At 42.4% G+C, this 17,483-nt stretch overlaps 1 protein-coding gene across 1 annotated transcript in view; it reads right to left on the bottom strand.

Annotated features, from left to right (window-relative positions):
* Positions 1 to 456: 456 nt before the first annotated feature.
* Positions 457 to 17,483, bottom strand: part of rtf2 (replication termination factor 2) — a 158,407-nt gene continuing 141,380 nt past the window's right edge. The window contains exons 7-9 of the mRNA XM_068000730.1: positions 15,187 to 15,241; positions 6,415 to 6,498; positions 457 to 1,030 (exon numbers count right to left, since the gene is read on the bottom strand). Coding sequence (XP_067856831.1) covers positions 831 to 1,030; positions 6,415 to 6,498; positions 15,187 to 15,241 — 339 coding nt within the window. The 3' untranslated portion in view covers positions 457 to 830. The remainder of the gene's footprint in view (positions 1,031 to 6,414; positions 6,499 to 15,186; positions 15,242 to 17,483) is intronic.

Genomic DNA, 17,483 nt, shown 5'->3' with positions numbered 1-17,483 from the left:
AGTTTTTAAACCGAGGCTCCAGCTGCCTGTTCCAGTGGATAGTAAGAATCCTGTGGCATTGTTTGAAGAGGAGGTACACGATAAGTCTGCTTAGTGTCCTGGTCAAGATTCCTCCTTCATCCAATAAAATATTAACTAATTTGTCTGATTGCAGTTTGTGGGATCTTGCTGTGTAGTTTGCCTACACCACAGTTGCTACATTTCACTTTTTAAAGGCACTTTAGATAAGCTAGAGTTTTTCTTTCTGCCATCCAGGAGCTGTATTCACCTTGAATATGCACAATCACCTTGTTGTCAACTGAGAGATTTGGAAAAAGTGCATAGTCACAAGTGTTTTCTCTTTTTGATTACAAAACCAAATTTGTAATATTCTCATCAGTAAGAAAGAATATATTTCATGCTGAGAGTCTGACTAGTGCTTGTGTAGAGTGTAAAAAATGATGCCCACAAAGAAAATTTGGTGAAAATTTTAATTAACGAGAGCGAGCTGTCATCAGATGGCTTTACAAAAAGTTATTTCAGTAAACTGGTTTAGCTTGTTAAGTGACAATTCATTTCTAATCAGCCCTTGGGCCCATCGCAGTATATTCTAAGCACATGGGTTCTATGTACTTTCAATAATTGAAATAGTATCAAATAAAAGACAAGCGGTTAACATCCCACGCAGGGGGATGACTGACAGAACTCTACGGACAAGAGCTACCTTCTCCTTTGTGTAACAGCGCAATAGAGAAAGGCTTTTATCTAAAGATTATAAAGCTACATCCCTTTAATTTAAAGCCAGGTAAGGAAAGGCAAAAATATATTTTTTTAAAGCATTGGTGGCTATCTCAGTAGTAGTAAGCTGTATGAGTGATCCAGTTGGGTTTCTGCTCCCTTGAGCGTTTGGCCGAGCTATGGGATGTGAAGATGGACTTGTAAACGTCAGATTTTTCCCCATTTTCTGTCAGAGATCGTTTGGTGAGGCCAGAAGCAGATTTACAAGCCTTTGCAGTTGCAGTGGATGTGGATGACGATGACTGTGCATTTACTGGAAGAAAGTAAATACAGGAACCATTAATCATTCTCTTTGTGTGTTGAAACAGCAACTTCTGCCAAGTCGCCCTTCCCAACTGTACAGACTAAGAAGTTGAGAAGTTGCGTGGTGATAGACTACAATGGTGAACTGATGTACCAGATTGCCCATAGTTTGGGCTTTGCACTGCAAGCTCCTCTACATTATTTCCTGTACCTGTGAGTTATTCTGTTGCAAGTACTTTGAACCAACCCCACAAATTTAACTGTCATCATCATACTTCAAGTAATATACTGAATTCCCAAATGACCACTGTCGACATATTGTACAAATCAACGGTTAGGCTCAGCTTTTACATGCCACCCAAGAAAGAAAATGATCTTCTGAACATTTTGAATGACATTGACACCAATGATGTTGTTCCCTGGAAAACAGCCAAGAACAGTTCATTAAAAATTCCGTAATAATGGCATGTTGGTCTGGTACTACACTCAAACATATAACAGTCCCATACATCAAACAAAACATTGGTAATGAAGTCCTAAAGTATACTGAGTCACTATCAAATGAATTCTTAAAGATTAGCCTCAAAAATGTACACTTGCTGGATTGGCTTTTGACATTATCTGAAGGTTTCCGACCTGAAGACAGAACAAGGGGACATAATCTTAAAATTAGAGATACACCATTTAGGAGTGAATCAGGAAGTACATTTTCACACAAAGGGTAGTGGAAATCCAGAACTCTCTGTCCAAATGCTGAGTCATTTGAAATTTTCAAGACTGAGATTGACAGATTTTTGTTAGATAAGGGTATCAAGAAATATGGATCAAAGGCAGGTAAATGGAGTTGAGGTACAGATCAGCCATGATCTAATTGAATGGTGGGACAGGCTCGAGACACTGAATGGCCGACTCCTGTTCCTATGTACAAGGCAATAATAATTTAAAATGCATTCATTTAACCATTTTGTCAAATACCAACATATGTGTCTTGTGTCATAAATAGAAAATGTAATGAAATAAGACTCCAAGGATCTTACCTTGGCCCTCTTATCTACATACTACCACTCGTGACATCATCCGCAGACTGAGTCAGCTTCCATATGTATGTTGATAACACCCAGCTATAGCTCTCCATCACATCCCATGACCCTATAACCACTACTGTGCTATCAGACTGATTGACATCAAATTATAGATGAGTAAAAATTTATTCCAATTGAACAGTGAAAAAATAGAAGCCATCATTTTCCGACCCGACCCAGTCACAAACTCCACTCTCGTCACCGACTTCATCCCCTTCCCCAGCCACCCACTGAGGCAAAACCTTGTCGTTCTGTTCAACCACAGCTGAGCTTCAAACTCCAAAACATATCACCAAGACTGCTTACTTCCACCTTTGCAATATTACCCATCTTCAACCTTACCTCAGCCCCGCTGCTGCTAAAACTCTTTATCCGTCCACATTACACTTGCTTTCACTAATGATCTCCTTGCTGGCCTCCCGTTCTCCACCAGCTATAACCTGTTCAGAATTGAGCCGCCTGTATCCCGCTTTGCATTAAATCTTGCTCGCACAACACTCCCACCTTCGCTGATCTACACGAACTCCCTGTCCACTATGCATTAAGTTTAAACCCTTTTCAAAAGCCATCCACTAAGCTTTCAGTCCCTCTCCTAACTCTTGCATCATAGCTTGGTGTCTGTTTCTTTAAATTACTTTCAGAGTGTCTATTGACACCATGTCAGCCAAAGAGTTGGAGGCGGGGCAGGACTCATAGCAGTCTATTTAACCGCAAACAAAGTCTACGTACTTAGCAAACAGAGTCTATTTAAACAATGCACTAGAGCAAACAGTTTACAGAGTCTATTTGAAAAGACCCTCTACGAACTACAGCAAACGGAACTCATGACCAAAACTACAGTAACGTCTCCTGATAAAAGCAGGTTGATTTCTCGAACAAAATGCAGTGAGTGGAGGATAGTTACATAGTACAAATTATGTGCATTAAATCAATCCGTCACTTACAGCAGTGTGATCTCCAGGCGTGATTGACAGGGGAATTACCCAATCATCTTTTGGGCTGGGAATAATGGTGTCACTATATGCATATCACTATATACTTTTCTTCTCCCTCCTGTGGATAGAGCTTTGGCATCTTTTGAATGTTAAAGACGCCATGTGAATGCAAGTCTGTGTTGTTTAGGCATTCAGATAGTGGAACTTTGATCAACTTTTGATACAAGGAGATTAAAAATATGGGATAGTTATTTCCTGCTGCAGGTGACTCTTGGAAACAATTCCAGATAAAAACTTAGGGTGCTGTCCAGAGGCATCCAAATCAAATACGGCTGATTCACCACAAGAGTCTCGCCGAGCCAAAACCGAAGTGATGAACATTTTAGTCTTCCATTAAAATGTTCTCAGATTTTTTTTAAAAAAAGGGTTCTGTGATCTAGCTGGAGAATACAACATGAGTGGTGGGGAAAGTCTTTGCATCAGGTTTATATGATCTAGTGAGTGAAAACTTGGTATAACTTGTTAAAAGAGTCAGCAGGGATGTAGGATTCTTTAAAAATAGATACTACTGGTGTGCTAGACAGTTGATGCTTTTTAATATCCATTTCTTTCCCATCAGTTTTCTCCCTGCCACTTCTTCTGAAGGTATCGACATCTTGCCGGATGGGATTCGACGGGTGCTGGTCAACCACCATTACTTTCCCTATTGGCCATTACTCATTTGAAAGACTGGACGGTGAGCATCAACAGGCTATTCTTATAGAGGGAATCACAGCTTAGACTAATTGTCTGGTTACACTACATGTTCACAGGCATATCCTTAAGTACTGAATCATTATTGAAAGCAAGAACTGTGGCTGATTTTTCACTCCCTACACCAGAGTTACAGATCAAATGTGATGCCCCTTTTGCTACTTCCAGCTGAGATCAGCTAACTCAGTACAGACTAAAAATCAAACCTGGGACTTCCTGATCTGTATGGCTTGATACTACACTGAGGAATCCACAGAACTCAGGGGCTAAGCTTCAAGCATTTTTATGAATTTTGGCAAATCTGAAACACAGACCAAAAGAAATGGCAGCATTGTAACAGTGCTGAGGCTGAGGACTGGGATGTGGGATGTGGGTGCTTCAACCACTGAGGGAGGACTGGACCACTGCTGAATTCATTCCCAGCCCATAGCACAATAAAGAAAAAACAGGCAACATTATGGAGCTGGAGACACTGCACCAATAACAAAAATTTGGCTCGGTAACAGATGTCAGTTTTACCTCCTTAGCCCAGGGCAAACTAAAAATAAACTCTTAAAAGCTCACAGCCTCATCTGTTCCTTAAACTGACTACACTCTTTTTATCCAGTGCAAACTAACTCAGAATAGTAACTAGTTATGAAAGAGTTGGTTAGTGACATTTGCTATTTAATGATACAGCACTGAGGCAGCCAGCTTCCTGGCCATCAAATTCAGAGAACGGTACTTGTCTGATTACACCAGCAACCGTCATTTCCTTCAAGTTGCATTTGGAGGACAATGGTAGTCTATGGATGAAAAATTGATCCATGCAACATGCCTCCCCCTATCTTGGCCAAGCAGCCTACTTGCCTTGGTGTATCTAGGCAGGTCCTGAGCAATTCCCAAACACACAAATGTGTACGCTAACACACTGATATGCGCAGACATTTCATCTCATTAATGCACAGTAACACTTTGTATCATAATTCCAGCAATCTAATCCTAATTCCGTTCCTATGGCATGCAGAGTGGAGTCCAAATCTTTCTTTAATAATAATTTCTTCCAATTTAAAAAGAATATAAAACTCTTACGGGCTTTTTAATAAGGAAAAGATTTTTTTTTAAATTGTTAAATTGAAAAACCCCTAATGCCAAATGGATGAACCAGGTCTTTTCCTGTCATTTTCGTATGTTTGGATGATCTGATCTACGCATCACTAGCATGCGTTGTTTATATTTGCCACTGTTGGCTCTTTGAGTCTATGGCAGAGAAGAACCGTTTTGCTGCCTCTGGCAACTAGAGTATCTGGTCATTCATATCAACTGCCCACTTCCATCAGAGGCCAACCTGTGGTGGAAAGAGCATCAGTAAACTAAATCATATATGGACGATTAGTAAACAAAGAGTACTGACTAAAGGAGCAGATCAGAGAGACTTGGGTATCCTCGTACAAGAAACACAAATAGTTAGTATGCAGATACAGCAACAACTAGGAAGGCAAATGGCATGTTGGCCTTTATTGCAAGGGGGTTGGAGTACAAAAGTAAGGAAGTCTTACTACAGCTGTACAGGGCATTGGTGAGACCTCAACTGGAGTACTGCGTACAGGTTTGGTCTCCTTATCTAAGGAAGGAAAAACTTGCCTTAGAGGCGTTGCAACAAAGGATCACTAGATTGATTCCTGGGATGAGAGGGTTGTCCTATGAAGAGAGGTCGAGTAGAATGGGCCTATACTCTCTGGAGTTTAGAAGAATAAGAGGTGATCTCATTGAAACATATAAAGATTATGAGGGGGGCTTGACAGGGTAGACGCTGAGAGATTGTTTCCCCTGGCTAGAGAGGCTAGAACTAGGGGGCATAGTTGTAGGATACGGGGTCAGCCATTTAAGACTAAGATGAGGAGGAATTTCTTCATGTAGAGGGTTGTGAATCTTTGGAAATCTATGCCCCAGGGGGCTATGGATGCTGAATTATTGAATATATTCAAGGCTGAGATGGATAGACTTTTGGACTCTGGGGGAATCAAGGGATATGGGGATCAGGCGGGAAAGTGGAGTTGAGGTCGAGGATCAGCCACTGAATGGCGGAGCAGGCTCGAGGGGCCGTATGGCCTACTCCTGCTCCTATTTCTTATGTTCTTATTATCAAGGTCAGTACTCAATGAGCCAGTTCACTATCATGGCACACAAAGGGTTTATACAGGAGACAGACCAAATTAAGTGGGGTATGAGTGGCATTTTCCTGAATTCTTGAGATTAGGCCAAGGAGACACAGGTTTAAACTCGTAAAAGATAATTTCAGGACTGAAATTCTTCTTCACGCAGCTTGGAACAAATAGTGGTGAAGGTGAAAACCTTGGAATCATTTAAGAAACAATTGGAATCAAATGTTGGATTGTTCTGGATGGATGAATTAAGATGGGCCAAATGGTTTTCTTCATCCATAATTATCTTTTGATCTTCTGATTAACTTTCATAATTTTTTTTTGCAATTTACCAGCGCAATTTACCCGAGAACAGATGAGGCAACTGCTGACTTCAAATAAAACTCTTTCCAAAACGTTTTATGCCGATAGCTGAACTCGAAATCTCATCTCTCAAATACGACAGACAGAACCGAAACACACATCACAACAAAAACCAACCTGTTGTCCTCGAAGGAGCACTCGGCATCTTGTCAATGGATGCTTTCTTTTCTTTGGGTTTCTGGCTCAATGGCCCTGGCATTTCTATATATAAAAGAAAAGGAAAGTGTAACGGAATTTAAATCCCAGTAACTTGGAGTGTTGTATCAATAGGTTCAGCGCCTTACTCCATATTTCTTTAGGAACTGTTTTCAGTCTTATGTTTACAGCTCAGCTGCAAGATACTCCTGCTTAACTTTTAATTTGTTCTGGTTATGTGGGATCGCTTGAGTTGTCCCTTATGAAAACGCAGACGATCAGAATCTTTTCGCTATTTTCTCCCCTCCTCTCAAGGTCCCTGAATCCTTGCTATTGTTCCACTGTTACCAGTCAGCCTCTGGATCTCATCTAAGTTGCCATTTTTCATATGTGACCATTGAGTGTTGCCAGCTGATAAGTCATGGGATGCCCCACTGTCGAGCATATCCTCTTCTCAGCGCACATCACTGCAAAGCATTCAGGAGCTGTAACTCTGCATGACTTTTCATCTCAGCCCAATTGTCGCATCCCAACTGCTGCTCCAGCTTAATATCAGCTAATTCAGCACAGTCTGAGAATCGAACCTGGGGCCATCTGGTCTGTATTACTTAACATTACAATGGCAAGTGCCTTTACCCACTAGGCTACCATGGGTGATTAGGATAAACCTTCAAAAAATAAATTGACTACCACAGGTATGGTATTCCTCACTGTTAGTGAGAAATTCAGCCAGTGTGTAAACAATCTGCTATCATTCTCCCTCAGGTCATTGCAGGAATAATGTAGCACTTGAGCCCCCAAGAGCATGGAAATACATAAACTTCCATTTATATAGCACTCATGATGTGCAGGACAACATCTCAGAATGCTTTACAGTGAGGAGGAATGGGATATGGTGAACACAGAGCATGAGAGAAAGGGAGAAGAAAGAGGCTGGATGGGGAACAGATTTACATTGTCTCCCTCACCCACAAATCTGACAATATCCAGCAACATTCTGTACAAAATCATCATATTTGATCCCTCATCAAAGTATCCAATGAATGAAATACTTTCATTTACTTAGCACCTTATGATGTCTAAAATGTCCCAAAATGCTTCACATAGAGGGAATTATTCTGAATTTCATTGACTGTTGTTACATAAGCAAACATGGCAATTGTTTTGGACACAGTAAGATCCCACAAGCAGCAATGAGGTGGAGGACAAGTTAATTTATTTCTCATGGAGGAACCTGGCAGGAGAACCTCCCTTCACTTTGAAGAGTACCGCGGGATCTTCAACATCCACTTAAACCATCCAGACAAACAGGCAGAACGTCACTTTAACATCTCACCCAAAAGGACAGCAATTCTGACAATGCAGCATTGGAGTGTCAGCCTAGGTTATGCATTTAAATTCTAGAGTGGGCCTTGAACCTCCAAGCCTTCTGACTCAAGGTTAAGCCAAGCTGATAGAGAAAAAGGCTTCCAATCACTCTGTGTGCTTGAAAAGACACAGTAAGAATTGGCAGAATTCTCAGCCAGTGAATTCTCTTCCCTTATGCATCTAGTTGTTCAGACTTGTTCTCTAGAGAAACTGGAGCTCTTGCATAAACAGTGCATTTAGCATATTTTTAAGCTCCTGGAAGATGACAAGCAAATTGTTTGCCCAACAGAAATCCTTCAGAAACCTGGGGCCTGGATGCTGCAGATAATGCTCAGAATAATTTTTCTTAATTTTTTTTTTTAACATTGTACACATTAGAGAAGTGCGGTATTGGAAACACATGAAAAAAATCTTGTCAGCAGAAATAGCCAAAATACAAGTATTAGTTCCTGGATGAGCAATTTAGAAACTGTCCTTGTGCAATACTTGTGCATGGAAATTTCCTGAGTGCACCACAACCATGAGCAACATCTGATGTCTGAGACAACTCTTGGAAATGGATGATACTCCCTTTCCTGTGCCTCTCTCTCCTCAAAGAAAATAGGAAAGTCTATTGCATTTTTGCTAAGTAGTCACTATCCCCAGACAACTTGGTGAGGATGAAGAAATCATTGGGGCAAGTTACCAACCTGCTGCAAGACTGCACTGTACTGGTGGCTAAACTTGAACAGTTGTGACTGAAGTTGAAGGAGGCTATGTGGGCCCTGGGTACTCCGATGCCTTATTTCTGTCCATATGAAATCATGTGGGACGTGTCTGAAGCAGCGTATCCTCACAGGACAGTTACTAAGAACGATCCTTGCTAGCACTAGATCTGACCTAGGAACAGAGGAGTGCTTCTGAAGTTCCCATTGTACCAAGAGGAAGTATGTTTTAATATTCTTGTGGTCAAGTTCATCTTCCAATGTATGAGTCAGTCTTTTAGAGAACTCAAACCACAGGAACACTAGAAATACACATCAGGTGTACAGCCTTTGTGGCTGCACCCTTTGAAATGCAACCTTGGAAGATAGCGGCCTGAAAAGCTTTGCAAGTTAAACAAGAACATTCTTCTCTGTATGATTGAGATTCCAGGAACAGACTCTTAACTGTTACAAATAAAAAAATACAGATATATGCGAAATTATAAACTCCTTCTGTTATGTAAAGCGACACAAAGAACTGTTGTGAATGATGGGAGATAAAGACTATGAGGTCCATAACAAGGACTTATATACAGTAGAGTATGGGAAAATTATCTGGCTGCATAGGATGTGAACTTTTTAAAAGTACAGTGTGCCAGGTGATCTTCGTCCATGGGACGATGGTGATATCCTATTTGTATATGGAGGTTGAGCAAATGAGAAAGAAAGAAAGAAAGAGTGAGTGAGGTGTGTGAGCGAGCACGCACAAACACTTTGAAAGTGCAAGGTTTAGACACTGGCAACGTTTGCAGCGCTAACTGCCAGTGACCCTGAAAAGAGGTTTCTCGCAACCTCCCATTTCCCCTCCCCGCTCCAAGAAAACAGCAACATAAAGACAAATAATAAAAACTAGCATTGCTGTGGTTATGAAGAACACAGATAGCTGAAGGTTAACATTGTGGGTATGTGGGGTGGAAGCAGTCTCTAGAGTCCTTAGTAACAGGCCTGAATTACGAAAAAGGAATCCTATGGGAGTCCCAAGGCCAACTTTTAAGGAACAAATTTCCATTCCTTATATGGAAATATGATGCAGTTATCAGCATTTCTGGACTATTTCTTTCCCAGGGTTATTCCCCTCGGTACTTACAATTTTTTTTTAAAAACAGAAGATTACTAGTAGGAATACAAAGGAAAGCAGGAAACAAAATAGAGGCAAAATAGATAAAACAGGAAAGTTAAAGTGTACATTTTAAAATGTCTCATACGTTACTTATGGCAAGTCGGAGGGTAGGGTATAATGACAGGACAATGCACCGTTAATACACGATCGGTTCTTGAAATGGGGGAGAGTTTACATCTAGATAGCCTTGAGAGAAGATGTCTGCTGGCAAGATGGAGCTGTGCTTAATTGGCTTGTATCTTTAAGCCAGCAAATCTAATTGGGCCATAAAAGAAATCTAGGTGTTGATCAAGCACTCCTGCACAGTGGCAGCGTGAAAGCTGGCCTTTGAGTGATGCGTGTGCCTGTGACGCTCTTAACAGCACATTTGCATGATATTGTCGCACTCCGCACAACTTGTTGGGTCAAGTGGCAGCTGCTCTTAAAAGGCTGCTGCTCACCACGAAAGTTGTCCTGTTACTTGTTAATTGTATGATTTGTATCATTTGGGGTTAATTGCATTCAGGTGTGGATATCTTGTATCCTTTTTATAGGAGAGCTTAGCTAGGGTGTGGTGTGTGCAAGAGGAAACTCTATGAATAAAGGCTTGGAAGCAACTAAAGACCAGGCTCTAGTGTATTCTTTCTGTCACCACACGGCTATCCAGTTTTAACATTACTGAGGAAGAAATGGCTGCAGCAAGGCCAGAAGACATGAACATACCATTGTAGGGTGCAGCTTTGGAGCTTTTTGGAGCAGAGCGGCATCCTCCAGTGAAGAGCAGCACCAGAGAGCTGTATGAATGGAAGCCGCTGACAAAGTGAATGCAGTTTTACTTGTGCCCAATTCCAGCAGCAGGTGAGAAAAAAATTTGCTGGTCTCCACAGGGTCAGTATGCCTAATTTTACAATCCCGCCTTACCATGCGTCATGGTAATCTTGGTGGAACATTAGAGCGAGACTACACTGCACTCTGGCAATCATTCACCTACTTTCCAAATGTAGAGGCATTCCGATATTCTTGGAGAGCACTCTATATAGTTACCATGCCAATGTGTTTGGCCTGTGGCCTATTTAAATGTGGCATGCTACAAACACCAAGTACGCTGCCAACACAAGGCTCTTCTTACATGCTGCATGATCAGGGACTCTCAGTGGCTGCTGGGTTGGACACTTGGGCAACACACATTACATTGTTGTAAGAAAAGCATTATACAAGCTTTCTATAATATTGCTAACCTTAGAGTCATAGAGTCATACAGCACGGATAGAGGCCCTTCGGCCCATCGTGTCCGCGCCGGCCATCAGCCCTGTCTACTCTAATCCCATATTCCAGCATTTGGTCCGTAGCCTTGTATGCTATGGCATTTCAAGTGCTCATCCAAATGCTTCTTGAATGTTGTGAGGGTTCCTGCCTCCACAACCCTTTCAGGCAGTGAGTTCCAGACTCCAACCACCCTCTGGGTGAAAAAGTTCTTTCTCAAATCCCCTCTAAACCTCCCGCCTTTTACCTTGAATCTATGTCCCCTTGTTATAGAACCCTCAACCGAAGGGAAAAAGCTCCTTAGTATCCATCCTATCTGTGCCCCTCATAATTTTGTACACCTCAATCATGTCCCCCCTCAGCCTCCTCTGCTCCAAGGAAAACAAACCCAATCTTCCCAGTCTCTCATCATAGCTGAAGCGCTCCAGCCCTGGTAACATCCTGGTGAATCTCCTCTGCACCCTCTCCAAAGCGATCACATCCTTCCTGTAGTGTGGCGACCAGAACTGCACACAGTACTCCAGCTGTGGCCTAACCAGTGTTTTATACAGCTCCATCATAACCTCCTTGCTCTTATATTCTATGCCTCGGCTAATAAAGGCAAGTATCCCATATGCCTTCTTTACCACCTTATCGACCTGTTCCGCCGCCTTCAGGGATCTGTGAACTTGCACACCAAGATCCCTCTGACCCTCTGTCTTGCCTAGGGTCCTCCCATTCATTGTGTATTCCCTTGCCTTGTTAGTCCCTCCAAAGTGCATCACCTCACACTTTTCCGGGTTAAATTCCATTTGCCACTGTTCCGCCCATCTGACCAACCCATCTATATCGTCCTGCAGACTGAGGCTATCCTCCTCACTATTTACCACCCTACCAATCTTTGTATCATCAGCGAACTTACTGATCATACCTTTTACATTCATATCCAAGTCATTAATGTAGACCACAAACAGCAAGGGACCCAGCACCGATCCCTGTGGTACCCCACTGGCCACAGGCTTCCAGTCACAAAAACAACCTTCGACCATCACCCTCTGCCTTCTGCCACTAAGCCAGTTTTGTATCCAAAGTGCCAAGGCACCCTGGATTCCATGGGCTCGTACCTTCTTGACCAGTCTCCTGTGGGGGACTTTATCGAAGGCCTTACTGAAATCCATGTATACCACATCCACTGCGTTACCCTCATCCACACGCCTAGTCACCCCCTCAAAAAATTCAATCAAATTAGTCAGACATGAACTTCCCTTGACAAAGCCATGTTGACTATCCCTGATTAATCCTTGCTTCTCCAAGTGGAGACTAATTTTGTCCTTCAGAATTTTTTCCAATAATTTTCCTACCACTGATGTTAGGCTCACTGGCCTGTAGTTCCCCGGTTTTTCCCTACTCCCCTTCTTGAATAATGGTATTACATTAGCGGTTCTCCAGTCCTCTGGCACATCCCCTGTGGCCAGAGAGGTTCTGAATATATGTGTCAGAGCCCCCGCAATCTCCTCCTTTGCCTCACACAGTAGCCTGGGATACATTTCGTCCGGGCCTGGGGATTTATCCATTTTTAGGCCTGCTAAAACCGCCAATACCTCCTCCCGATATTAATATGTTCGAGTATATCACAGTCCCCCTGCCGTATTTCTATGTCTACATCGTCCTTCTCCATAGTGAAAACAGATGCAAAAAATTCATTTAGAACCCCTCCTACATCTGCCGGCTCCACACACAGATTGCCATTTTTGTCCCTAATGGGCCCTATTTTTTCCCTAGTCATCCTCTTACCCTTAATATACTTATAAAACATCTTAGGATTTTCCTTTATTTTGCTCGCCAGTGTTATTTCATGGCCCCTCCTTGATCTCCTAATTTCTTTTTTAAGTATCCCCCTGCACTTTTTGTACTCCTCTAGGGCTTCCTCCGTCTTTAGCCTTTTGTATCTGCCAAAAGCCCTCCTTTTTTTCCTAATCCATTCTCGTATATCCCCTGACATCCAAGGTTCCCTGGAGTTCTTGGAACCACCCTTGACCTTTACGGGAACATGTTGCCATTGTATGGTCTCAATCTCCCTTCTGAAAGACTCCCATTGCTCCGATGCGGATTTTCCTACAAGCAGCTGATCCCAGTCCATTTTGGCCAGATCCTGCCTTATCCTATTAAAATCGGCCTTCCCCCAATTTAGAACCTTTATTTCCGGCCCCTCCCTGTCCTTTTCCATGACCACCTTAAATCTCACCGAATTATGGTCACTGTCACCAAAGTGCTCACCTACTAGCACTTCTTCCACTTGGCCGGCCACATTCCCTAGAATTAGGTCCAGTACCGCCCCCTCTCTTGTAGGACTTTCTACATGCTGGCTCAAAAAGCTCTCCTGGATGCACGTTAAGAATTTTGTACCCTCTAAGCCTTTTACACTCTGAGTATCCCAGTTAATATTGGGGAAGTTGAAATCCCCCACTATTATTACCCTATTATTTGCACAATTTTCTGAGATTTGCCTACATATCTGTTCCTCTATCTCCCCCTGACTGTTTGGGGGCCTATAGTACACTCCCATCAAAGTGCTTGCCCCCTTTTTGTTTTTAAGCTCCACCCATATGGCCTCATTAGAGGAACCTGCTAATATATCATCCCTCCTTATGGCAGTAATTGATTCTTTAATTAATATTGCGACCCCCCCTCCTCTTATACTTCCCCCTCTGTCTCGCCTGAAGATTCTGTACCCCGGAATATTGAGCTGCCAGTCTTGCCCCTCCCTCAACCATGTCTCTGTGACAGCAACAATATGTTTTTCCCTTGTTAGGGAAAGCTAACATAATGTTTTTCCCTATGAACAAAGGCTTTCTGTTTATCCAAAATAAGCTTTATATGACCTTGTGCAGAGAGGACCCCTTTTAGTAACGAACATCTGGTGTCATTCTCATCTCCTGTTCATAAGATGGGAAAGGGGAGCTGTCTCTAAATTATTATGCTTTGGGTAAAGATAAAAGAGTTCTTGATAATTCAGAGACAACTAATCATGAGGGAGGTGGTAAAGTCAGGTGTTGTTCAAAGGAGTAGGATGGATGGCATTCCCATGAGACAGAGAGGTTGATTGATGGGAGGCCCATATAGAGCTAATATGCCTAAAAACGTATATAAGATGAGTACATCTTCATATTGATTAGAACGTTCTTAGAGTGAGGCTGGACAGCTCAACTGATATCAAGGATCTTCAAAAGTGCACTTTGAGGCCTTGTGCAGTGAAAAATTTTGTCAGCTTGTATTCATTTTATTAGTATGTTTAATTGTACTATTGTATTTTAACATCTTTGTTACTTATTATAACATCTTAATAAAGCTATTTTATTTTGGAACAAAACACCTTGCAACCTTTTTGATTAAAGACTAAATCTGTAAAATAGATAATTCACAATGGTATGCTGAGATTTTCAGTATTATGAAGCTCAAATGCCATGACTGTTCATTTTTCTGTGAAAACTGTACATAAGTGGCCTTGATCATTATATATTCCTTTACTTGTATTTAGTTTTTACCTTTACTCTGGTAGGTTAGATATACTAGATTGGAGGTAATACCCTGTCGTTTTGCAGCACAAGAGGGGACGGGGGAGTCCTGGACTTTGATAGTTGTGTTACATGATTAAACACATTGAAGAGAGAATCGCACGCATAGGTTAGTGCATCTGATCACAGCACTCCCTGAATCACTGGAAAATTAGGAGCACTGCCAATCGGTATCCCTATTTTGATTTTCGTATTCCTGATTTAAAAAAAAAATAAAATCCTTAAGACTGTTCAAATTTTTACTACGTTTACTCTTTTGTGCCGCTTCAGCGTGAAGTGTCATTACATGAAACAGCAAAAAGGAGTCACTAAGTGTGCAAAAATTTAATTCCAGAGTTTTGAATTACTGCACAATAATCATGTCAGGAACTGGTGATTTATGAAACCTACCAAGTTTTGAAAAGAAATTTGCAGCCATGCCTTACAGGAAGTATAAGCCACCTATATATATATATATATATATATATTGCATTAAATTAATGTTTAGGGCTTGTCATGCACTAATCCCCCTCATTTCTGCCACCATTAAACCACACACATCTGGCAATGACTGTTTACGAAAAACTGTACGAGCACTGTGTTTCTTGTGAGCTGCTACGCGATTTATTTTACAGAAACTATCTGCATCTGTGGAACACCTGCAAAGTTTAGAATTTGCCTAGAAATTATTAATTTCATTATTTTTGAGCCAGAGACATGTACTTTAGTGGCAAATTTTATACAATACCTTTGGTAAGCACAGATTTTGAAACAGCCTCAGCTCCCTTGGATTTCTTTGCTTTCTGAAAAAGAAACCCCAAAGAAACAGTGGTTATACATAACATACAAATAATAGGCAGCAATTCAAAGGCCTGCAGCCAACAACATGACACTGCACTACACAGGCAATGAAAATGGCAAGGTTCTGCTCTTCCAACTGCTGTATTCATTAATTCACTGTACACTGCAGAACTGAACCATACAAACCAACGTCATCCCCAGTCTGTGCTGAGTTAGCTGATCTCATTACAGGCATTACACTCGATCCCAACATCCTTGGGCTAGGAAGGGCGAGGGGGGTGGGGAGGAGAACATGCGGGGTTCCAATTTCCTGATCCTTATCCAATGATCCCCTGCGGTAACATCCATGCCAGGTGTGGACAGGATGAGGCTTGACTGTACACCCCCTAAAATCAAATGTTTTGTCGCAACTTGCAGTGTAGCTTCACACATGGGGAATGATCACATGGTCCATGGACTGGAAGGGCACCGCATCCCAGTGAGGATCAATGTCTTCAGGTGAGGATGGGAGAAAAAAAAAATTGGAGGGGCAAAAAAAAACTTCAAAAAATTGTGGGGTTTAACAAAAGATTTTACACAAACCTGAATACAAGTACATTCAAATTTACTGGTTTCAACATGTGCCAAGTTTCTAAAGCTGAGAACTCAACCTTCCAAGGTAGGCGACACACTGAGAATGATCTTTCATATAGCATCATAGCTGTGGGTTCCACACATTGTTCAGTTCCAGTTCCAACTGCCCTTTCCCATGCTACATGGACCTGTGATTGCCAGGACAAAGCAGCCCACTTGATTGGCCATCCACCATCCTAAACATTCACTCCCTTCACCACTGGCGCACAGTGGCTGCAGTGTGTACCATCCACAGGGTGCACTGCAGCAACTCACCAAGGCTTCTTCGACAGCACCTCCCAAATCCGCGACCTCTACCACCTAGAAGGACAAGAACAGCAGGCACATGGGAACACCACCACCTGCACGTTCCCCTCCAAGTCACACACCATCCCCACTTGGAAATATATCGCCGTTCCTTCATCGTTGCTGGGTCAAAATCCTGGAACTCCCTTCCTAACAGCACTGTGGGAGAACCGTCACCACACGGACTGCAGCGGTTCAAGAAGGCGGCTCACCACCATCTTCTCAAGGGCAATTAGGGATGGGCAATAAATGCCGGCCTTGCCAGCGACGCCCACATCCCGTGAACGAATTAAAAAAAATAATTAGGGATGGGCAATAAATGCCGGCCTCGCCAGCGACGCCCAGATCCCATGAACGAATAAAAAAAAAATTTGAAGGTAGTTTTCTTGGGACAAAGCGGGGGCAGGGGGGAGAAACGTGGTGGTCATTATGAAGGATTAATTGAGAACTTGCTTGAAACTGTAAATGGGTTTGATTTAGGATCACTGACAACCAGGGAGGAAACACTAAACTCTCAGGAAATCTTCAGACAAGCACTTCTTCAGAGTTTTACATTCTCTGAAGTCACGCAAAATTTATTTTAAGCAGGGTTGGCACAACTGCTTGCTTTCATTGCTCTGAAGCTGGGTACGGTTCAGCCCTACGCATGCATACAGCACTGCTCAGTGGCATCTCATGGCCAGTGCTCCAAAACAACCTAGTTTAGCCATACAACTTAGTCAAACAGAGCTAGCAACTTCAAACAAATACGCAGGATTTTCAGTTGCAGGCCAGCCACATACCCAAGGCATCATCTTGCAGCAAAATAAAAATGTACTTGGTTAAAAGTAGCAAGTTGTGTCTGTGCCTTGACCCTCAAGGGTAGCCATCCATCATTTAATTGGTTTGACTGCCTACTACCACTGATGGCAACCAGTCCAAGCAACTGGGCATCTCCAATTATCATTAGTGATTGAACTGTGTCCCCTTGTAACTATAGGAGGAGCCATAGGATGCCACTGAACCATGCTCTGCAGACGTGTGCAGCTCAATCTTACCCAGCTGCTCAGCACTGCAAGCAAGGCCATCAGAAATATGGCTGCGGCCTACATGACTATGAAAATGGAGGTAACGGTGGATCCTTCAGCGCTGTGTAAAGGTTGCACTAAAATATTCTTTTTCCCTCCTATTGCATTGTTTTTCTCTTTCGTTTGAGACTGAGAAAGCAAGAGAAGGCCATGGGGGTGAGGCTCATCAACAGTGGGAAATAAAGCATTGTATTAAAGCTATAAGCCTAGAAATTGGGCTGGGTAAGGCTGATATTTCAAGTGCTACGGGGCCTACTAC

Source organism: Heptranchias perlo, chromosome 19 (genome assembly GCF_035084215.1).
Source record: "Heptranchias perlo isolate sHepPer1 chromosome 19, sHepPer1.hap1, whole genome shotgun sequence".
Classification (NCBI taxonomy): Eukaryota; Metazoa; Chordata; class Chondrichthyes; order Hexanchiformes; family Hexanchidae; genus Heptranchias; species Heptranchias perlo.
This window is presented reverse-complemented; position numbering and strand designations above follow the sequence as displayed.